General features: G+C 34.3%; 1 protein-coding gene across 1 annotated transcript in view; it reads right to left on the reverse strand.

Annotated features, from left to right (window-relative positions):
* Positions 1-8,637: 8,637 nt before the first annotated feature.
* The window catches only part of LOC129938593 (sodium-independent sulfate anion transporter), a 67,371-nt gene continuing 51,192 nt past the window's right edge, over positions 8,638-24,816 (reverse strand). Inside the window, exons 2-7 of the mRNA XM_056046253.1 lie at positions 21,037-21,256; positions 11,269-11,516; positions 10,781-11,194; positions 10,360-10,717; positions 9,974-10,276; positions 8,638-9,908 (exon numbers count right to left, since the gene is read on the reverse strand). Of these exons, the coding sequence (XP_055902228.1) occupies positions 9,403-9,908; positions 9,974-10,276; positions 10,360-10,717; positions 10,781-11,194; positions 11,269-11,516; positions 21,037-21,157 (1,950 nt within the window). The 5' untranslated portion in view covers positions 21,158-21,256 and the 3' untranslated portion in view covers positions 8,638-9,402. The remainder of the gene's footprint in view (positions 9,909-9,973; positions 10,277-10,359; positions 10,718-10,780; positions 11,195-11,268; positions 11,517-21,036; positions 21,257-24,816) is intronic.

Raw genomic sequence — 24,816 nt, forward strand, 5'->3', positions numbered from 1 at the left:
AAGACGCTTATGCATCATCGTTGTAAATATCTTGTAAGATGCATTAAAAAAGGAAATCCCTTTGTAGTTAGCTGCATCAAATAATGATCCTTTTTTGTGGATCGGAAATATAATAGCATCTTGCAATTCATCTGGTGAAGATTCTCCCTCCAAAACAGTATTAAAAAGTTTAATAAGGTGCTCTTTGAGCATGACAGCCCCATATTTAAAAAATTCCACTGGAATAGCATTCGATCCGGCTGCTTTTTCATCTGTAAGCGTCTCCAACGTTTCTTCCAACTCGCTAAATGTAAATGCACAATCTAGAGAGTCGACTACGAATCCAGGTGCAGCGAATTGCCACTTTGTCGGCGTTATTACAGGATTTAAAAGTTCCTTGAAATAGGAAAGCATTACATATGAAGACAGTTTTGTAGGGATAGTAAAACGTTTTCCATTCAGCTAGAGATCGTCGATACTCCTGAACCTTAGCTTCTTTCTATTTCAGTTTGGGCAGGAGCCACATAAAAGTTATTTCCTCATCATGCTTAGTTTGAAGTTGTATTGTCACAAAAGCAGGAAGGTGGTCTGAATATGATACTTCACTAATCTCAGCTATAACTTGACGAATGTTGGTTTTCAAGTACTGAAGAGTTAAGGGTTTATCTGCATTAACGCGCCCTTTCAAGTAACTCCACAAAAAATATCCAGCGGTGTCAAATCACACGATCATGGTGGCCAGTTGATATCGCCACGACGAGAATTACGCTTAAATGTCTCTTGCAATAAAGCCATATTCGCTCTAGTTGTGTGGAATGTGGCACCGTCTTGTTGAAACCACATATTTTCCAAGTCGTATTCTTCAATAGCAGACAAAAAGTCGATAATCATATGACCATAAAGCCCCGAAATTACGGTGACGGTGGTTTTCGAAGAAATAAGGTCCAATCACCGGACCAAAAAACACACCAAACAGTGACTTTTTGTAATGATCTCTCTTCAATAACTTGATTCTCAGAACCCCAAATACGTAATTTTTTTATTTACAAACCCATCGAGTGAAGAAAATTGTGTTCGCCGTCCACCGCCTGTTCAAACACTAACTCGACGTATCTACGACATTGTGAATGGTCAGCTGGCTTCAGTTGTTATGTGGGCTGGACTTTATATCCAAAGGCAAAATACGCCATAATGTGCCGTAAAACATTCCTTATTCTTAAGAACGCCGAGGAATCGACACATTTGGGTCTTCGGCAACACTTTCCCTTACAGCAGCGATATTTTCAGTGGAACGAGCGAAACGACGATGCACAGACCTTACAATATTTGTAACCACTCCAGTCTCTTCAAGTTTCTTTACAACCTTGCCAATGACTTGCGTAGTTGGACGATTATGTAAACCATAATCTTCTCTTAAAACACGATACGCAGCTGTGGTAGAATCACCATTTTTGTAGTAGGTCTTACAAATTTGTATGCGTTAAGAGATCCATTTTCGTAAATGTCAAACATTCAACTGATAAAAAAAATTGGTTTAACAACTTGGTTTGACAGATGTCTTTCAAAGTTAACACTAGGCAGGTACAGGCGACATAAGAAACTTTACAGTAAGACAAGTTTCGAATATCTAATTGGCCAGCCTCCTTCCTATTAAGTTGACTTTCTTGGAAAGTTGACTGTACAGTTCTGGCTGCGTTCAATATGAGACAGATGCGGTATTCGGTTACCTTTTTGTTAGCATTTTACGTGTAAAATAACAGCTGATCAAAAACAGCTGAGATGTCAAAAAAGGAATCCAAAGGTAGCCAAGAATTTCTAAAGTATGTAGGTATCTGATAGAACAGCTTATTCAACACATGGTTGAATTTCAAGAAACTTGAAAATTGATTTCAGCTTTTTGTATTTGTTGGTGAACAGAAAGATACAAAATGTTAGTTGAAGTTGTATTGTATTGAAGTTGTCCTATTTCTGTTAGGATAGTTTTCTGTAAAACATAAATCGTTTAAAACTTCCAATTGAGTTTAGAAGGAATTTAACATAGGTTACAATTCAATTCATCATTGTCCGACGAATCAGTTGAAATATCCATTAAATGTTTTATCTTACATCAATTTTGACTTCGAAGCTTAAATGTTTCTCTGCGTTTTGTGAACAGCTGAAAGTTGTTTTTATTTTTTGACAGCTATCTCAATACAGCTATTCAACTCGTTCAACAAGGTATCTAAAAATCCAACTATCCTAGATACTCCAACACGAGATTGAACCCAGCCACTCAAACCTACTTAAGCCTAATACGCTGCTGAAGCGAAACGAAAATTCCCATACAAAAATGACATGACGAAATCATAAACGAAAAATTTCGCTGTGCTTTTCGTTTTACAGTATGCTGCTGAACGACGAAATGTGTCATTTTAGTGGATAGCTGTACTAGATTTCTTAGTACAATTCTCCAATCTTTTCGTTCTCAATTTAATTGCCCGGCAGATTAATTGCTTGCGAAATTTTGATGTCCAATTTTTTATTGAAAATGTTTTGACTTTGATTTATATTTGATTTAAAATAAAATGGATTTGACTACCAACAATACATTTCTGAATCGAAAACTCAGGATGTTGAAGATGTTATTGGTGATGTGCAAGAAGTGATGAAGACGATCAGTGAACTTCAACTTCGAAGAAAAACTATTGATTTCTCTTCGGAGGAAAAAAAGAAACTGGCTTCGTTGGTCGAAGCGTGTGAAATGTCAAAATTTTGAATTTGACAAATCAGACCCATTACAATAACTTCCTATGGGAAGTTAAAAAGTAGTTTGTCGTATTTTTCGACAAACAAAATATTCTTTTTATAAAGTGCGTTAGGAGTTTTTCAGCCGAATTGTACTTTTTAAACCCCCATAGCTGCGATCCATATAAAAGCATGCTCTCAGCTACTGCTCCAAGTTCTTTAAACTTGCTACTATGTGCTATACACTTATTCATGAAGCATTTTTTCCAGGTCATATTAATAGCATTTTTTGCCTCAACCAATTTCTCCTTCAAGTATTTATCCATATTTAAATTATTTGTAACAGTAATGCCAAGGTATTTGTATTCTCGCACACATTCAATATTTTCGCGATTATAGCTCAATTTTGTATTTGATGCATTACGTCCACCACCACTTTAAACAACCATAACCTTGGATTTATTTACATTTACTATTAAATTCCATAGCTGACAATACTGGTAAACCCTGTTAATCATTAGCTGCAGAGTTTCCGGTGAATGCGCAAACATGAATATATCATCTGCAAACAGAAGTGCCTTAATCCGCATCCCTGCGAAATCCACTCCACCCGGCAAGTAGTCTAAAAGGTCATCAATGAATAATGCAAACAAGGTAGGGCTTAATGTACAACCTTGTCTCACTCCCGATGAGATTTCAAACCAGTCTGATAGTTCTTCACCTGTCCATACAGGCGCCCTTGTTCCGCTATATAGGTGCTTAAGAACTCGACCAAACTTCGATGATATCCCAACGCTATAGAGCTTATAGAATAGTGCACCTCTATCGATTGTATCAAAAGCTGCTTTAAAATCGATAAAAAATACGTACAGTTTTTCTTTTCTTTCAAAAAATTCTCTGCCAAGCTTCTGAATATAATAAATATGATTTAAATCGCCCCGGTGTAATGGTTGGGCTCATCAGAAGTTGACAAAACGCATATATGAACACTTATGCTGGTTCTATTTTTATTCATATTTATTAAAATTAAACGGTGTTCGGAAAAAATATTTCAACTGTAAACAGTCAAATATTTCTTCCTGAATATAAAAACATTATTTCTTGCTGAATATCCTGGTCTAAGTCCATCCTGAAACTCCCTCAGCAAGTTTCCGGTCTCAATCCAACTAACAAGACGCTTATGCATCATCGTTGTAAATATCTTGTAAGATGCATTAAAAAAGGAAATCCCTTTGTAGTTAGCTGCATCAAATAATGATCCTTTTTTGTGGATCGGAAATATAATAGCATCTTGCAATTCATCTGGTGAAGATTCTCCCTCCAAAACAGTATTAAAAAGTTTAATAAGGTGCTCTTTGAGCATGACAGCCCCATATTTAAAAAATTCCACTGGAATAGCATTCGATCCGGCTGCTTTTTCATCTGTAAGCGTCTCCAACGTTTCTTCCAACTCGCTAAATGTAAATGCACAATCTAGAGAGTCGACTACGAATCCAGGTGCAGCGAATTGCCACTTTGTCGGCGTTATTACAGTATTTAAAAGTTCCTTGAAATAGGAAAGCATTACATATGAAGACAGTTTTGTAGGGATAGTAAAACGTTTTCCATTCAGCTAGAGATCGTCGATACTCCTGAACCTTAGCTTCTTTCTATTTCAGTTTGGGCAGGAGCCACATAAAAGTTATTTCCTCATCATGCTTAGTTTGAAGTTGTATTGTCACAAAAGCAGGAAGGTGGTCTGAATATGATACTTCACTAATCTCAGCTATAACTTGACGAATGTTGGTTTTCAAGTACTGAAGAGTTAAGGGTTTATCTGCATTAACGCGCCCTTTCAAGTAACTCCACAAAAAATATCCAGCGGTGTCAAATCACACGATCATGGTGGCCAGTTGATATCGCCACGACGAGAATTACGCTTAAATGTCTCTTGCAATAAAGCCATATTCGCTCTAGTTGTGTGGAATGTGGCACCGTCTTGTTGAAACCACATATTTTCCAAGTCGTATTCTTCAATAGCAGACAAAAAGTCGATAATCATATGACCATAAAGCCCCGAAATTACGGTGACGGTGGTTTTCGAAGAAATAAGGTCCAATCACCGGACCAAAAAACACACCAAACAGTGACTTTTTGTAATGATCTCTCTTCAATAACTTGATTCTCAGAACCCCAAATACGTAATTTTTTTATTTACAAACCCATCGAGTGAAGAAAATTGTGTTCGCCGTCCACCGCCTGTTCAAACACTAACTCGACGTATCTACGACATTGTGAATGGTCAGCTGGCTTCAGTTGTTATGTGGGCTGGACTTTATATCCAAAGGCAAAATACGCCATAATGTGCCGTAAAACATTCCTTATTCTTAAGAACGCCGAGGAATCGACACATTTGGGTCTTCGGCAACACTTTCCCTTACAGCAGCGATATTTTCAGTGGAACGAGCGAAACGACGATGCACAGACCTTACAATATTTGTAACCACTCCAGTCTCTTCAAGTTTCTTTACAACCTTGCCAATGACTTGCGTAGTTGGACGATTATGTAAACCATAATCTTCTCTTAAAACACGATACGCAGCTGTGGTAGAATCACCATTTTTGTAGTAGGTCTTACAAATTTGTATGCGTTAAGAGATCCATTTTCGTAAATGTCAAACATTCAACTGATAAAAAAAATTGGTTTAACAACTTGGTTTGACAGATGTCTTTCAAAGTTAACACTAGGCAGGTACAGGCGACATAAGAAACTTTACAGTAAGACAAGTTTCGAATATCTAATTGGCCAGCCTCCTTCCTATTAAGTTGACTTTCTTGGAAAGTTGACTGTACAGTTCTGGCTGCGTTCAATATGAGACAGATGCGGTATTCGGTTACCTTTTTGTTAGCATTTTACGTGTAAAATAACAGCTGATCAAAAACAGCTGAGATGTCAAAAAAGGAATCCAAAGGTAGCCAAGAATTTCTAAAGTATGTAGGTATCTGATAGAACAGCTTATTCAACACATGGTTGAATTTCAAGAAACTTGAAAATTGATTTCAGCTTTTTGTATTTGTTGGTGAACAGAAAGATACAAAATGTTAGTTGAAGTTGTATTGTATTGAAGTTGTCCTATTTCTGTTAGGATAGTTTTCTGTAAAACATAAATCGTTTAAAACTTCCAATTGAGTTTAGAAGGAATTTAACATAGGTTACAATTCAATTCATCATTGTCCGACGAATCAGTTGAAATATCCATTAAATGTTTTATCTTACATCAATTTTGACTTCGAAGCTTAAATGTTTCTCTGCGTTTTGTGAACAGCTGAAAGTTGTTTTTATTTTTTGACAGCTATCTCAATACAGCTATTCAACTCGTTCAACAAGGTATCTAAAAATCCAACTATCCTAGATACTCCAACACGAGATTGAACCCAGCCACTCAAACCTACTTAAGCCTAATACGCTGCTGAAGCGAAACGAAAATTCCCATACAAAAATGACATGACGAAATCATAAACGAAAAATTTCGCTGTGCTTTTCGTTTTACAGTATGCTGCTGAACGACGAAATGTGTCATTTTAGTGGATAGCTGTACTAGATTTCTTAGTACAATTCTCCAATCTTTTCGTTCTCAATTTAATTGCCCGGCAGATTAATTGCTTGCGAAATTTTGATGTCCAATTTTTTATTGAAAATGTTTTGACTTTGATTTATATTTGATTTAAAATAAAATGGATTTGACTACCAACAATACATTTCTGAATCGAAAACTCAGGATGTTGAAGATGTTATTGGTGATGTGCAAGAAGTGATGAAGACGATCAGTGAACTTCAACTTCGAAGAAAAAATATTGATTTCTCTTCGGAGGAAAAAAAGAAACTGGCTTCGTTGGTCGAAGCCAGTGAAGCTATTTGGAAGTTAGAGCATAGGCTTCACAAAAATAATTCAGCCGTTGGTAGCCTCTAGAGTAACATAGCTACAGAAATGAAAAATCCATGTACTTAATGCTCACCAAAATGTTAATAAATATAATTCTTTTTCACTTTTGTTTACCAGCAGATGAACTTGTCAATTGTTTTTGACAGCTGACAGAACTCTCCACTAATATTTTTCCGCCGTGGTTTTCGTTTTCATTTTGCTCTGCACTTGGGGATTGCCAAAAAAATACGTTTCACTTCAGCTGCGTACTAGGCTTTGATCAAAGTGACAATTGAAAATGTTATTTCATTCCACCGAAAGCTGAACTTTATAGATTAATGTATTGGGTAAAAGCGTTCTTTGTGAAATTTGAAAAAAAGAGTCTGGGATGCGACCCACACTGATAACTTCCGATCCCGCCCGTCGATTTGTCTTGCTTAAAAGTTTGTCTATATTTACCCGTATCAATTTTTACCAAATTTGCGTACTATTTTTTGTAGATTTTATTTTTTATGAAAAAGTGGACTGTTGAATTTTTATATAAAAATTACTGAATATCGTAAAATAAAATAAGTTTGAAGTCAATATTTTTAATTTTTGAAAAGCTATTTGAATCGAAAGTAATTTTTTACCAAGTTTTAGTATTGTTAACTTCCCATAGGAAGTTATTGTAATGGGTCCGATTTGTCAAATTGAAAATTTGACATTTCCCGACGTTTCAAGGTCCCTAGAGTTGAAATAAAAGAAAAATGTCTGTGCGTGTGTACGTACGTTCGTACGTCCGTACCTTCGTGACGTTTTTTCGTCGTCCATAGCTCAAGAACCAGAAGAGATATCGATTTCAAATATTTTTTTTTATACAGATAATAAGGCAGAAAGATGCAGAAAGGGTTCTCAAGAAAATTGCGTGGGTGGTTTTTTTTACCATAGCAGTTTGAAAAAAAGGTGAACATTTTGGTTAACCCTAAACATCTTACGAACCAAAATCGCTAGAGACTTACATAAATTAAATTTTATATAATATATTGTAACGTGATATCATAGAAACATATTTAAAAAAAACATATTTAACGTTTTTTTTTTTTAATCAAAAAAAAACTGAAAAAAAAAATTTCTCACTTCCAAAATTTTACGACCAAAATATGATTTCATCTCCAAAACAATTTTGTACAACGAAGAATAATGTTTTTGACATCTGATACAATTTTGAGAAAAATCGAATTGACAGGTTTTCTTATAAAAAAAATAAAAATCTAAAAAAACATCACTCAAAGTTGGTAAAAATCGAATATCGATTCAAATATCTTTTCAAAAACTTCAAATTTAGGCTTCAAACTTATTCTATCTTATAAGAAATATTGTTTTCAACATTTGATAAGATTTTGAAAAAAAATCGAATTAACAGTTTTATTTACAAAAAATAAAACTCTAAAAAAAAACAATACTAAAACTTGGTAAAAATTTACTTTCGACTCAAACAGCTTTTCAAAAATTAAAAATATTGGCTTCAAACTATGGACGACAAAAAAACCGTCACGAACGTACGGACGTACGAACGTACGTATACACGCACGCACAGACATCTTTCTTAAAATCTTCGAGAAATGTCAAAATTTTCAATTTGACAAATTGACCCATTACAATAGCTTCCTATGGGAAGTTAGTTAAGTAATATTCGTTATGGACTTGTAGCTTGCCTGAGTAGTATTCTATAGACAAACATTGTTTTAACAGTTTTTGCACGATAAACTGAAGGTAGAGGTTAGTGAAGTTTGAAATTTATGAAACTTGAAAACTGACTAGTTGCCTTGGTCAAATTTTAAAGAATATAGGTAACTGCAAATGAAGGCCCATTTGATAGGTCTTAATAGTTTAATAAACAAAAAATATTCAAAAACACCCGCCTATGATTTTGGCTAAAAGAAATATATGTATGTATACGATTTTTGAAAATATCCTAAATTATTATCAATACAGAAAAATTTCTAATTTTAATTTTTAATTGTTCCAAAAAGTTCAATAAAATCCGATTACTTTTATAAATATTTTTATTTGTATTTTTGAACTTATATTTAATAATAATAATAATCCTATTTTCTCTTAAAACACTAAATTGGTAATACCTTTACATTTTTTTAGATCCTTGTCTAACAACAAATCAAAAGCTTACTAGCCTGATTCTCGTTTGTCTTTTAAAATTAGAAATGAGTTAAGCTTTTGATTACATAAAATCGTGTTTTTAAAAGTATGGACATAGGTACGTATTTTCTTAAACAAGTTTTTAAGGCAATAATAGTTATAATACAATCCTTGAAGTTTGTTAAGCCTAAGCTTTGGAAATAATGTAGATGTATTGTTTTCTTTAAGAAATTGTTTAAGGAAAAAAGTAAAACTAAAGGTGAATTTGCTTCAAAGCTTCTTAGCTTAAATTTTCAAGAGTTTTAAGAAAAACAAATAGGTACCTACAAATATGTACATTTAGTCCTGGAATCTAAGCAAATATTTTTGTATAGTAAATGTTTTGAATTTACAAACTATTTTCTTAAACTTAACTTAAATTATCTTCACAATTTTACAAAATAAGAATTAAATATAAATAAATACCTAACTTACAAAATTAGTGCGTGTGCGCTGTTGTTTGTAGACATTTATAGGTATATGCTCATAGTTTTGAGGTCTGTTAAGATGTCACAAAAATCACAACTACTAGAATTCAATTTCGTAGTTTACACAAAAAAAAAACCGTTTCAAAAATAGCTTTCGAATCCCACCTAACGGTAAGTGTACAATATTTTAGTTACACTGTCACTTGTTTCTTGTGTTGTGAGTAATTTCTTTCTTTAAGTAATTCATCCAATTGTTCCTCTTGATAATAAACCGCAAAATCTGCAGGCGTAAGACTTTCAAAGACCGAGCAAACACTCGGCTTGAGATTGTAGAAGAAAAGCAATTGGCCACGGCCAGCAAAATCATTGAAAAGTGATTCAATCACTGTAGCTGCGGTAAAATCAGCTCCGTAAACGTGCGAGGCATCAATTACAACGGGAATATTTTGACGCATAGATTGTTTGGTTACAAGATTGCGAACGTAATCAACTGAGGGGAAGATCAAGCAACGATCAGGTGTGATCATGAGGTATTCAATTCCTCCGGGTGTTGTAAGGTTTTCAGTGGTGATCTTTGGTCGGGCTGCATGGTAGAGTATGAAGATGACATTAAGTCCGATTCCCAGAAGGATTCCGACTTCAAGGGGCAGAGCAAGGCATGCAAGGAATGTTGCCAGTCCAGGGATAAGATCGATTTCTAAAATAATAAGAAGAAAAGAATTATAGGGTCTTGAAAAATGTGACAGTTTAGTATGTACTCACTTTTAGACCTCCACATTGGCTTAATGACTTTAACCTCGACCATGAATACCACAGCGGCGATAATGATTGCAGCTAGTGATGGCTTCGGAATGAATGCGAAGTATGGTGTAAAGAACATAAGCGCGCAAATAACTAACGCCCCCGAATAGATATTTCCCATTGGAGTTCGTACACCGCTGGCATGATTGACGGCTCCTCTGCTAAGAGCACCAGTTCCCGGGAATCCCTGAACAAACGAATTCACAATATTTGCAGCTCCTATCGCAATAAGTTCTTGGGTAGCATCAACAGGTTTTCCATTAGCTAGAAAATTATAGAAAACCCTATAATTAATACCGAACCGTTTCCTACACAAAGACTAAAAGGGTTCTATGAAATTTACATACCAAAAGCTTTGCAAATAGCTATGTTCTCCATGAGTGAAATCAGTGGGACGACAATCAAGCCAGAGCCCATTCCACTGATAAGCTCTGCAAAAGTTTCTGTCTTGAGTCCATCCGTGGTGTTCGTAGTGATTGAGAATGGTGGCAGCTGAAATGTTGGCAACCCAGGGGGAATATACCCAATGACTTTGAATGGAATTCCGTGTTCTGTAGAATTGAAATAGTATCCCATTGCTCCGCAAACAATAACTAAAATAGCATTTCTTGAAGTTCCGATAATCCAAATTATTTTGTTCATGATTTTATGAAAATTAGTCCAAGAACTTTCTTCTTTGCCACCAATTTTAAATGATGCCAATCGCTAAAAGGAATTTTGTTTGTAAAGTAAAGAATCATAACTGATAAATGAACTTGATGAACATACCCTCATGGTCAATAGAATCACGATGCAGGTTAACCCCAAGATAGTATCAAAAAATCTTGTTTCTCGGATATTCTCAAAAATATGCAACCAAATTTCTATGAATGTTGAACCTTTTGCTGCAATTCCTAAAATATCCTTGATTTGACTCGTCACAATGATCAACGATACCGCCGATGTGAAGCCCGATGAAACTGGACCCGATACAAAATCAATCAAAAAGCCCAAATTAAAGAGGCCCATCAATAGTTCGACTATGCCACAAAGAAGACATAGCAATACTGCTTTTTCCCATGATCCATGAGCTGTTTGAAATGTAAGCAGAGCAGCAATAGCCGTTGGACCGATTGGGACATCTTTACAGCTTCCCAAAAATATATAAACAAAACAGCCAAGAAATGATCCATACAAACCGTACTGAAATGATCAGAAAGAAATTGAAATTTATAAATTTGGAACAAAAGTTAGTATGCAATTTGATAAAAACTTACTGCAGCTGGAAGTCCAGCAATTCCAGAATAGGCTAGGGCTTGAGGTATCACAGTTAGACCAACAGTTATTCCAGCAACAAGATCACCAATGGCATCGGTGCTGGAATATTTAGGAAACCATCGCAGGATTGGAAAACGTTTGTGCAGGATTTTTTTTGTGAACGATTTTTTCGTTCTGTCCCTGAGCCAACTTTTGGCGCAGGCTAAGGGTTTACTGGGCGGAATGATTTTCTTACCATTTTCTGTCACTGTAAAGAGATAGATGAAAATATTGTAAGAATTTTGTGGGGAAAATATTTCAAAAACTTAATGAACCAAAAGGTCCCCTACTTAAGCTCGAAAGATATAACTCTTAACAGAGTATATACTCTTCGACCCGCGCTTATTTATAAACTCTTTGAAGATTAGAAAATGTTTCTAAGAATTCGTAAAAACATGTTTTCGTGCGTTCACAGGTTTTACTCAAAACCTACCTCTATCTATCAACTCCTAATCTCACCTCCCCGAGGTGAACATCGGTTGAATAGTACCTCAACTGGACATTTGGTTCCAACCTGAGTGAAAATTGTTGGGGGTAGCAAACAAGAGAGGGGGGAGGAGTTTCCATTAAGCCACGTCTATTTTATTTAGACGGCAGCGAAGGAATTTCCGTGATGAACTACTTGGTAAATACCTTACAGAGCTATTACGACGTATTCGGTTTGGAGCCCATCAGTTGTTTAAGGAGCGGTTATGCCGGCTCTTGCCCTTGCTTTCTGAACACGTAAACCAAAACTGACAGATTTACTGTTGACAACCCACGCAAATGATTTAAGGACAATGAACTTCGGATACTCTAGTGGAATGTTAGGTCCCTTAATAGACCACGTGCAGCCGAAGAATGCGCGGAGGCTTTAGGCAGCTAATCCAAGAAATGCGATAGGATGGGATGGGCAAAAATAGGATAAAAAACTGCCAACAACGCTTACTTGGATGCAAGTTTGAGTTATAGGTGCATCAACGAGCACATCATGACCAAATCTAAATTCGGCCGTTTGTGAGGAATGAGCATAGAGAATTCACGCTGCTCCATGAAGGTTGGAAACAACTTGACATAACCTTTTGATGTCAAAAATGACTTTCGACAAGCTGATGCGCTGTCTTGCGGTTTTCTTAATATTGTCATTGAAAGAATAGTGGAGAGCCCCCATATCAACGATAGAGGCACTATCTTTCAAAAGTCTGTCCAATTACTAGCATATGCTGATGACATTTACATAATCGGAAGAACTCAGCGGGATGTCAATAGGGCTTTTCCGAGTATTGAGGCAGAACCGAAAAAAAATGGGTTTAACGGTTAATGAGGGCAAACCAATGTACAAAACCGGTGCCGCGTCTCGTTCAAAACGTCACCAACGAAAGACGTAGCTTTGAACAAGTTAAAGACTTTGTCTACCTAGGATCTGTTATGAACACAGAAAAGAACAACGGGGCTGAGATCAAACGAGAGACCAAAGTGTCCTTTGTATACATAAGCCCCTTATCATTCCTCCTAAGAAGGTTCAGAAGACTGAAAAGAATAAAAGGTAAGGCAAGTTTTTAGGATATGTTCCGCCACCAAAATTGCGCTCTAACTATGGCAACTTTATTAGAAAGTTAGTCAAGAAAAAACTCCTTGATTATCAAGTAAAATCTACCTATGGACATTGAAGTAACAGCTGATCATGTTTTTTATTTAACTGAAAGCTGAACTTTATTACTCTGTAATCCATTTAATTTTTGCACAATTCTATTTAGGCCCGTTTGCTGATACTGCTTTTAGATATGTGTAGCAACGAAGAACATCTTAGATGTTAATTGCAACATAATTTATTTTTGGTTGTCAGAAAATATTTAAGATACACTTAACTAAGTTCCACATAAATTGAAACGCATCCAACTTCGTTTCATTACAAAATGCCAAACAGACGTCATTGTATACCTACTTGAAATTTCAAAACGGGAAATTCAACCCAAAAAGATGAAACTTAAAAAAGAAAAATATTCAAGCTATTGTTTTCTGTTGCAGGAATATTGTATCCAATCTGTTATATGGCCGTTCAAGTTTGTTATCGATCTATCATATTTTCGGTTAGTCGAAATCTTTTGTAAGAGGCCAGTTGATCGAATCCGAAAAAAAAATTCCTATCGGAAATTTGAAGAGAAACTTTAATTTCAATCAATTCGAAAATCTCAAGATCTAAATTCATAGTTTTTAGTTTTACTTTACTGTCAATTAAAAAAAAAAGTTTTGCGATAAATTATTAAAAATATCATCAAGGAACATAACCTTATAAATTTCATAAGTGCACCTTAAGACTGTATGCTCTACTATTTCTTCCCCATAAAATAAGTTCCACTTAGTGCCATTTATCACGAACATTAAGTTCCGTCCAAACCAAAACCAAACCAGATTGAATAAGAACCTTTGTAATTGACAGTTCATCAAAACTGGTCTCGAGGTAAATTAATGAGCATTTTTATAAGTACGGTTGTAAACGATTTAAGAAACTTTGGTTGGAATTATAAATGTTTCAATTAGACAACTCATTTCCTCTTTTGATGACTTTAAAAACTCAGGTAGGTTAAGTACCAAGTATTTTTCAGAGCTTGTTCAAATATGAGAATTGTACCCAACTTCGGAATAAATACAAATCTTATAGATTACAGCCAAATCAGAAACGGTTACACAACTTGCTATGCATCGGAGGAGAGAACCTAAGCACTTAGTAGCGTTTTTCAAGTCAATTTTGTTTAAGATGAAATTAACAGAAGCGCTTAACATTATGCTCAATTTTGGAACGTCCCCAATCATGTTTTTGAAGCTCTAAACCACAAGAAATGTGATTTAGAAAACCCTACAAATTATAGAGCAATTGCAGATTATTCTGAATGCAGCCTTAAAAATATTCACAATCGTTCCTTACGAAAGACTAAACAGTTGGGTGCAAGATAAAAACAAGCTTAGAGAATTTCAAAGTGGTTTTCGTAAGGGATATTCCACAGTGGATAATATTGTTGTGCTTCGTTCACTTGCGCAGTGGAAACTCGACCAAAATAAAAAAAACTGTACGCCTTTTTTTGTCGATTTCAAAGCAGCTTTTGATTCTATCAAAAGAAACGCTTTACTATACAAGTTATTGAACCTAGGAGTGTCAACTAATTTTTTCAATATTATTGAAAAACTGTTCCAAAACACCATTTATAATGGAAAAGAAAAATCAGAGAGGGAGGATTGAAGTGAACCAAGGAGTGAGACAAGCCCCTTGTTATTTGCACTTTTCTAGATGATTTGGTTGACTAAAGTGGCCATGTATGCCGATGACAATGTCATTCTTGCGGTGTCACAGACTGCTCTACAATTGATGATCAATAAACTAGAAGAATATTGCCCAGTGTGGAATCGAGAAGTTAATCCGGAAAAATCAAATTTCCTGGTTTGTAAGAATTGCAGAACGGCGAGAGAAGAGCAATGGAAATAAACTTTAGACCTACTTAAGTCTTATATTTATTTAGCAACAGAGTAAACTTTTAATTTAAAATTAGAAAAACATCTCAAAAGCAAACTTAATAAGGCTTAATCGGCAATATGTGTGAATTGGAAAAAAATCTACAATAACAAGCTAATAGCGACTGACTTAATATAGAGTGTTTAATACTACTGCCCAAGCTATCCTGCTTTATGGTGCCCAGGTATGGGGAGTACAGAAGTATGAGCTAGTTGAGAGTTTATCACGCTTTTTCTCAAGGAAAATATTCTTCCTGCCGAAAAACGCCCCAAAATATATGTATTATTTGGAAACTGGTCTTCCGTCACAGTTTATTTCAACCTGAATTGTTAGAGTACTAAATATGCAGGAGCATCGGCTACCGAGAATGATAATGGAGTATGCGATTCAAACAAAAAAGCTTGTTGTAAAAGATTTGAATTTGTTAGTTGCGGAAGGTGGCTTGACCCTGATTTGAAGATGCTTTACCAAGTAATATCCGTCACTGATGAGAATGAAAGGTATGCGCATATTGAAAAAGCTCGCTCATCAACGGAAAGGCAATATTATTCAAAGTGCGTGTTAAATCTCAACAACAGAAACTATTTCACTATCATTGCATCCATATTTAAGATAAGAAGATAATTGATCAGACTGAACATTAGGCCCCATTGTAACAAAGATATCGATCTTTGCAACCTCTGTAATCAGCATGAGAGAGGGCATGCATTGCACTTCGTAGGCGTTTGTCCAATAATGACGAAGATAAGGCGTGTTCACTTTGAAAAAAGCTTTCTGCAAAATTTAGAGGTTATGAACTATCTGAATGGTGCGAACTGGACGCTCCTTTATGAATTCTACAAATAAGCCATTAAATACAGAGCCCGATTATAGATGAACATTTTTGATTCAAACCAATATCAGGCATAAGAAACCGTTCACCGAATACATTTTTGTTTTGAATAAACTAATCTAAAAGTCCTAAAAATTTGTGTTGACTAAACTAAAAGTTCCTAAAATTTAAATCCTTATTTCATTACACTATGTTACTTATATTCATTTGAAATGAAAATTAAAAAATAATAATGATAATAATATTTATGTTTTAATTTACTTAATTACAATATATAAATAAGAATGCCACTCAGGCAGACGGCAGTCCATGTTATGTCTATAACATTTATTCAGAAGTTATTACAATGTACATTAGGGTGTAGCGAAAATGGCAACAAAATTAGGACATCATTTATGCAAAAAATCAAGAAGCTATGAGTTTATCTTCAGGTGACGCAGATGAGTTTAATTTAAAAAAAAATTAATACCTAATTTGAAAAAGTTCTTCGCTCTATTCAGAGTTATTTTAAACCAGGAACCTATGATTTTTCTTTCAGTTGCTGCAAATCAATTGAAAATTAATTTAAGGTCTAAAATCTTATTTTTTATTCGATTCAGATTAATTTTTAATGTTTTTTCAAAGTAATATATCAGAATAGCTTTCTATGAAGTGTAATTGTGCGTATTAAACTATTTTTATATTTAAACCTTTAACTTACTAAGTTAATTCGTTAAACCACTTTTATAAACATTACTTTGACATCCATTCTTTTAGTAATAAATTCGTTTATTAATAGACTCGTGAAAATACGTGTTGTCTTCTTTTTGATGCACATAAACTGAATAATAATTTGTTGTGGAAACAATATAATTGCATTGCATAATGGAAAAGACCCTTCAATCAAGGAGGTAAGTGAAATAGTTTCCAATGACGTCGAAAGTATATGGAATAAGGCACCACTGCCTACCATCAGTCATCAACAAGTTGTTGAAAGGTTGATTTCGGATTAAAAAAAGTATAAAAGTACGAAGAAACTACGCAGTGAAACAAAAAAGCAAGAGTTTTATCAAGATTCTCTGCAAAAGTTGTTTGATATTGCAACATGTAAATGTATTTCAAGGAGGATTGTTTAAATGTGAGACAAAAATACCCATTGGAGAAGAACGCTTCTTAAAATAATAATAATAAAAAGAGGATGGGATGCGACCCACACTGATAACTTCCCATCCCGTCTGTCGATTTGTTTTGCTTCAAAGTTTGTCTATATGTACTCGTACCAATTTTTACCAAATTTGCGTACTATTTTTTGTAGATTTTTTTTAATGAAAAAACGGACTATTGGATTTTTATATACAAATTACTGAATATCGAAAACAATATTTTCTGTGAAATGAAATAAGTTTGAAGCCAATATTTTTAATTTTTAAAAAAGCTATTTGAGTCGATAGTAAATTTTTAAAAAGTTTCAGTATTGTTGTTTTTTAGAGTTTTATTTTTTGTATTCAAAATTTTATCGAATATTGAAAACAATATTTCTTATAAGATAAAATTAGTTTGAAGAAAATATTTCAAATATTTGAATGGATATTTGAGTCAAAAATCAATTTTCACCAACTTTTGGTAAATTTTTTTTAGGTTTTTAAATTTTTGGTCAAAAACTGTCAATTCGATTTTTTTCAAAATTTTATTGAATGTTGACAACAATATTTGTTGAAAGATAAAAGTAAATCAAAGCCAATATTAATAAGAAGCTATTTTCTCAAAGTTTTGAAAAGATATTTGAGTCGAAAATCAATTTTTACCAACTTTTATAATTTTTTTTTAGGTTTTTATTTTTTGTAAAAAAACTGTGAATTCGATTTTTTTCAAACTTTAACTAAATGTTGACAACAATATTTTTTGAAATATTAAAGTAAATCAAAGCCAATATCTCAAAGTTTTGTAAAGATATTTGAGTCGAAAATCAATTTTTACCAACTTTTATTAATTTTTTTTGAGGTTTTTATTTTTTGTAAAAAAACTGTCAATTCGATTTTTCTCAACATTTTTCAAAATGTTGAAAACAATATTTTTTATAAGATAAAATAAGTTTGAATCCTAAATTTTAAGTTTTTGAAAAGATATTTGAATCGATATTCAATTTTTACCAACTTTGAGTAATGTTTTTTTTTAATTTTTATTTTTTATAAAAAAAAAACTGTCAATTATATTTTTCTCAAAATTTTATCAGATATCAAAAATATTATTATTCGTTGCACAAAATTGTTTTGGAGATGAAATTATATTTCAGTCGTAAAATTTTGGAGGTGACAAATTTTTTTTTTCAGTTTTATTGATTTATAAAAAAACCGTTATGTTGATTTTTTTCAAAAAATATACTTGTTTGGTATCACGTTACAGTATATTATATAAAATTTAATTCAAGTCTCTAGCGTTTTTGGTTCGTAAGATATTTAGGGTTAACCAAAATTTTCACCTTTTTTTCAAACTGCTATGGTAAAAAAACCACCCACGCAATTTTCTTGAGAGCCCTTTCTGCATCTTCCTGCCTTATTATCTGTATAACTAAATTTATTTTAAATCGATATCTCTTCTGGTTCTTGAGCTATGGACGACGAAAAAACGTCGCGAACGTACGGACGTACGAACGTATACGTACACACGCACGCACAGACATCTTTCTAAAAATCTTTTATTTCGACTCTAGGGACCTTGAAACGTCGAGAAATGTCAAAATTTTTAATTTGACAAATCGGACCCATTACAATAACTTCCTATGGGAAGTTAATAAATAAATCGGCTGCTATCATAGTAAACGCTGCTATGTTGGATTTAAACGTCATAAGTAGTGAAAATTCATTGAAAGTGATAGATCGGAGTAAATTACGACGAGACCGTCAAAAAGTCCGTGTAGCTGCAGGTTTAAGAAAACCTATATCCTCACCGTAAGGACAAAACATTATTCATCGATAAGACTGACAACATTTTACATCGAAAGACTGTTACTGAAGAACATACATATATCACTTATATCGGAGCCAGATTCAGAATACATAGGACACCTTTCTATTGATTCGGGAAAAGCAGTTACTATTGAAGGAAGTATAGTTGACTTTCTAGAAACAAATTTTGAACTTCGTACGTCTTTGGTAGCAAATGGGTGTGATGGCACTGCTGTAAATACAGGACATAAGAACGGAGTCATTGCATTGTTAGAAAAGGTTCAATTTTGCCCGCTTTAGCTAGCAGTGATCCAGGAAAGGTTACACATTCCCGATGGCTAACCTGGGCAAACAGGATTCTTCGATTATATGTTGGCACAGAAAATCCTTCAGAGAACCTCAAAGAACTTGTCATATTTACAACGCTCCAACGTGGTTTGACATAAAAACAAATCCACATTCTCAACATGCTAAAAAGTTCATTGTACTTGCGGGATGACCTTAAGAACATCGTTATAAGAACTATACAAAGAAATTAATTCTTCGTACACCCAGAAAATTTGTTGCTAGCTATGTTGCAAGATGACCAATCACACATAAGAGAGCTAGCTCTCCGAAGATTAATAAAGACAAGACAACTTAGAAACGGCAATGAAGTTCGTGAGTTTCAACTTCTTAAGCTACAAATAGATGCATCTAATTACTATGAATTAATAGACTGGTCGAAGCAAAAAGTAACTGAACCACCAATGACAGTGAAATACAGCGATACAGAAATATCGAACATAATTTCTTCAAAGGACAATTTAATGTTTTTGCAGAAGTTGCCTTGTCACACTCAAGCAGTAGAACGTTGCGTTAAGCCGTTACAGAAGCCTCATTATCTGTTTGTGGACAGGAGGAACGAGATGGCTTCATTAGAGCAAAGATCAAATCCAGGCAAGAACTACCGATTTTTTAAACAAAATCGCAATATCTCAACCGTACCGGAGGCCTCACAACTTCTGCTGGAAGCAATTAAATTTATTTCAGATTTCAATTATTGTTCTTTTATCTATTTTTAACGAAAATATAATTAATTTAAAAAAAAAATATTTTAGTGCATTTTATTTCCACCGTTTTGAAATGCCTTTTTTTGCTTATACTTCAAAGTTCCATTCTAGCGCACCACCTGAAGATGTTGACGTAGAAAGCTGTTGACGTAGAAAGCTGATAAATCGCTCCACCCTATTGTACATTGTACAACTCTAACCTAAACACTTAGTAGCGTTTTTGTGGACTTCAAAAATGTAATAACTCGAGTCCATGATATACGAATCCATATCAAGCTGTTCAGGTACATCGAAACCCAATGGAAACAAAAAAAAAAATCAAGTAAAAAATCTTACGAATGGAAAATTGTAATCTCGAATTCGATCGCATCTTGTCTCAGTTTCTGCAAAGTGTTGGCTGTCACTTTTAAACTTGACAAGTGTAAAATAAACCATTTGACAGTATAAGTCGCAATTTGCTGAACGCCTACAAATAAGTTCAAATATTAATTATAAGTATCTTGCTAATTTCAGAAGTGAAGGTGTTTATGAAGTGTTAAAATATCATTTGTTATGCCGATATTTACTTTGACTTATCTAATTAAGGTAGTTTTCCATCATTGGAATTTTGTATGTCTTTTTTCAAATATTTATTTATGAACTACGTCATGGTTTTTTAGTCAATGATTATGTTTTGACACTTTAACCGAATAAACATTCTTTAAGGATCAAAATAATATGTGCTAAATCGAAAAGGTAGCAATTTATTGAGGACAAAAGACCCATTGGCACCATCATATTTGAAAAATCAATTATCACGATCATTTTGCTAAAACCTGCTTTTGTATCTATCTCTAGTAAATATGCAAGCTTTAATACAATTCTAATTGCAAATATAACACTTGTTTAGAGGAATGTATATTATTTAAAAATTACAATAACAAATAGGTTCTTAACTTCTTAGCAAGAACATTAGTCAATTCATTATTGATAAATAATAGGATAGGTAATGCTTTTGTTAGAAATAAAAACTACAGAATTGTGTATAGCCCCTAAGCAAAAGCAAACTCCTCCCCACTTATAAGACTTTTACATTTCGAATCGTTTGTTTTCAAATCGGAATAAGCCGACAATAAAGTAAAGTATCAGGTACGACTTACGAGAATTTATTCAGCAAAAGATTTGGATGGATGCGCATGAATGAATTCAATTAATTACTGTGCAATTTAGCAACGTGATTGATTGAATAGTTAGTTGTATATGTAAAGTATTCAATTGTTGTTAAACGAGTTTTTTCTTTTTAATTACGAGTAAAAATTATTTAAAAGCACACTTCCCTGGCGGATATTTCATAATACATACATCTACAAAAAAATTACAGCTTTTATAACTTTATGAATTGTTATCAATAATTTAAACCATTTGAAAACTTCTTAAGAATTATAAGAACTCACATATGAATTCATTTGATCCTTGGGACCCACCGTTTTCGTCTGCATTTGTTGTAATACTGTAGGATGAACAATTGAAGCCATCATTGAAGTAGACATGATTAGATGCCGGGCTAGTCTTCATATTTCTGACCGTTAGAGGTCCTCTCCCCCACGGACGCTACTGTTCGCGCTTGACGGTTTATTGTGCTTTTTATTGTGTTTATATGATGTTGTAAATATTCTAAAAAGAGAAAAGAAAATTATTGAAAAGTCCAATAATAAATAGTAAAGTGAATTTCCAATGTTTGTGTAAGAAAAATTGTTAGAAATGTAAGTTGTCAATATTTAATTTATTTGACAGGTGCTGAAAATTTCGTAAGATCGCATCTCCTGAAAATGAATGATTTATATTTCAGGATAAATTCTGCCGACTTATGTCTTTATTTTAACTATTTGACACTCACTGAAGATGTCCTCTTTGACATAAATAAGTAGTTTTCTGTGCAGATGTAAAATCGAATCTGACTTACTGACTCTTGTCAGCTGTTGTCAGAGTATTGGCAGCGTTCAATGTTATACAGATAGGGCATCCGGATACCTTTTTCTTAGTGTTTTACGTGTTAAATAACAGCTGATCAAAAACAGCTGAGATGTCAAAAAGGGTAATCCAAAGGTATCCAAGGATTTCTGGGGTATGTAGGTATCTGACAGATCAGTTTTTTTTTTTTTTTTTTTATAATTAGCAAACACTAAAAGGGTTTTTTATACCTTTAATATGGCAAAGACACAGTGTGATCATTAGAAAAAGAGGGAAGGGTTGGATAGGAGGTGTCGGTGTACATTTGTTTTAAATTTCTGAACATTGCAATGACAGGGAAAGATAGATCGTGGCAAGGCATTCTACATTCGCGTAGTACGGCTAAAGAACGAATCTTTGTATTTGACAATACGGCCGAAGTTGGGCTCGAGGGTATACTGCTGAGCATTCCTAGAAGCGCGGGTATTACGGTTAAATTGTTTAAGGGGAGGAATGCAACTGGCTATTTCACTAGAGAAAAGTCCGTTAAAATAACGTTAAAAAAAGGTGAGGCAAGAAACATTGCGTCGATGTTCGAGTGATGTAAACGAGTTGATGATGTTATTGTCACCAATCATTTTAAAAGCTCTTTTTTGAATACTGTCAAAGAGGCTTAAATAAGTTACTGGAGCACCAGCCCAGAGATGAAAGTTATATTCAAGTTTCGGACTTATATAGGTTTTGTAGATTGTAGCCAGATCAGACGGAGAGAAAAATTTCTTGCAACGTCTCAAAAAACCTAGACATCTTGCGGCATTTTTGGCAACATCGCGTATGTGATCATTCCACAAAAGGTTTTCCGTTTCGTTGATGCAAGTGCCACTAAGAGTGCTAATGTCAGCGAAACAATGTATTGGATTAGAAGTCGCAGAAATGAGATTATTTATAAAAATGAGGAAGAGGGTCGGAGACAAAACGGAGAATTAGGGCACACCAGCGTTTATTTTATGAGTTTCAGACTTGAATCCCTCCAAAACAACTTGTATTGAACGGTTTCGAAAGAAAATTTCTAATCCAACGAAGAAGAGATTCGTCAATACCGAAAGCACGCATTTTCGATAAGAGAGCAAGATGCCAGACTTCATCAAATGCCTTTGAAATATCAAGTGCAATAATCTTACTTTCTCCAAAGCTATGTAAAGATTTGTTCCACTGTTCGGTGAGATGAACCATGAGATCACCAGTGGACCTATTGCTACGAAAGCCGTATTGCCGGTCATTAAGAAGCTTCCGTTTTTCAAGATATTTCTTAAGCTGATAATTAATCAGTCGTTAATTGTGGGAGAAGAAAATTCGCCTTTTTTTGGAATTGGCTGAACAAATACAGTTTTCCAACTACTCGGAACTAGCCCAGAAGAATAGGATAGATGGAAAAGCTTACGCAGTGGTTTTGCTAGTTCGAAAAAAGATTGGTCTCATAAAATCATTTACGCGTTCAAGAACTGGGGGAGTCATGACACTATCTGGTAAGGTAGAATTTTCGGCGAACTGCCTTGCAAATAAGTTGGCTTTATCAATAGAGCTAACTAAAGGAGTGTCATTGATAACAAGCGTAGGAACCGAGGAAGAGGAAGAATTCCTCATGTTTTTTACAAATGACCAAAGATTCTTACTGCCTTTGGGACATTGCAGTATTTTTCGCCGTAATTTTTGGTCATGTAAAAATTTGGTTCTTAAACTTTTTCCGGTTTTCCTCAGTTGGGTTGGATTTAAAACACCAGAAGCTCACCTCTTTCTCCTTGATAACCTCTTTGCAGCTCGAATCGAACCATGATTTAACCTTAGATTTAATACTTTTAATCCTATATACTATAAACGTTTCCATTCCCAAATGAATCATAGAAATCATATTTGCACTGGAGTCTACGTCGCTACCGATGAAGCATAGCGACCTGTTAAAGATCCTGAAGAAATTATTGAGACCGTCCCAGTTGGCTTTCTCGTACTGCCAAACGGTTCTCTTTGGAGCTCTTTCTTTAGCTGGATTTGTTTGACACGAGAAATTAGCAGATATGACACTGTGGTCCGATGTGCCTAGAGGCGTCAATACACTGATTGTGTACTTATCAGGATCAGAAGTGGGAAACAAGTAAAGGGTATTTTCTGCTCGGCCGTTAACGTCTGATATACGAGTAGGCTCATTGACAAGCTGAGTAAGATAATTAAACTCAGCAAAAATCTCAGCATACATTCCTTCAGGCGTTGTCTGGCCCGAATGGCGAATCGACGAAGAATTGTGAACATTGAAATCGCCCATAACAACTATTTCAGTGCGAGGATACAGGGAGACAATTCTTTGTATGGAGTGAGACAGAGCATCAAATTTCTGAGAAGTTGAAACTCTGTCCAGGTTTGGGCTCCGATAAAGAAAACAATGGTGAATGATGTGCTTATTCACGGAAAGTTTTAACCACAAGAAATTAAAAAGGGAGTTGGTACAATGACCATATTGTGGTAAACAGAAAGATAAAAAATGTTAGTTCAAGTTGTAATTGAGGATGTTCTGTACATAAAGACGATGAAGAAGCTATTTGCCTCCAAATTTTAGGTAATTATGATCTGTTTTGTTTAAACTTCAAAATTAAAATATTTTGTTCTAGTTTTGTAGATGACCAATTTGCCAGGGCGTACCTCCAGTCTAGTGGAGCATTATGAAGTTCAAGAACCTCATCCTGTTGCAGAGGCAGAGCCTCCTATCAATTCATTATCGTCCGACGATACAGTTGAATTGTCCATTAAATGTTTTATCTTACAAAAATTTTGACTTCGAAGCTTAAATGTTTCCCTGCTTTTTATGAGCAGCTGAAAGTTGTTTGTTGACAGTTGTTCACAGCTACCTCAATACAGCTATCCAACTCGTTCAACAAGGTATCTTAAAATCCATCTATCCAAGATACCCTATCCAACACGAGATTAAACGCAGCCATTGAAAATAGAGCAGTTTCAAAAAACATAAGGGACTTCAATTCAAGTCAACTACGTTCTTTAAATGTTTGAATATTTGCTTATTCCTTTTCCGATTTGACAAAGAAACCTTTTACATAAAATATCTAATAGAATTTTGCAGAAAATAAATAAATCACAGAGTAATAAAGTTCAAATTTCATTTAAATGTCATTTTGACATAAGGTAAATTGAATTGATAGTCGGGAAGATTTATCTTGTCTAACTTTCCAGTCAACTTTTCAATAAATTTCCCTTAATTGGACGGAATTTTTTTGACA

This window comes from Eupeodes corollae, chromosome 1 (genome assembly GCF_945859685.1).
Source record: "Eupeodes corollae chromosome 1, idEupCoro1.1, whole genome shotgun sequence".
Lineage (NCBI taxonomy): Eukaryota > Metazoa > Arthropoda > Insecta > Diptera > Syrphidae > Eupeodes > Eupeodes corollae.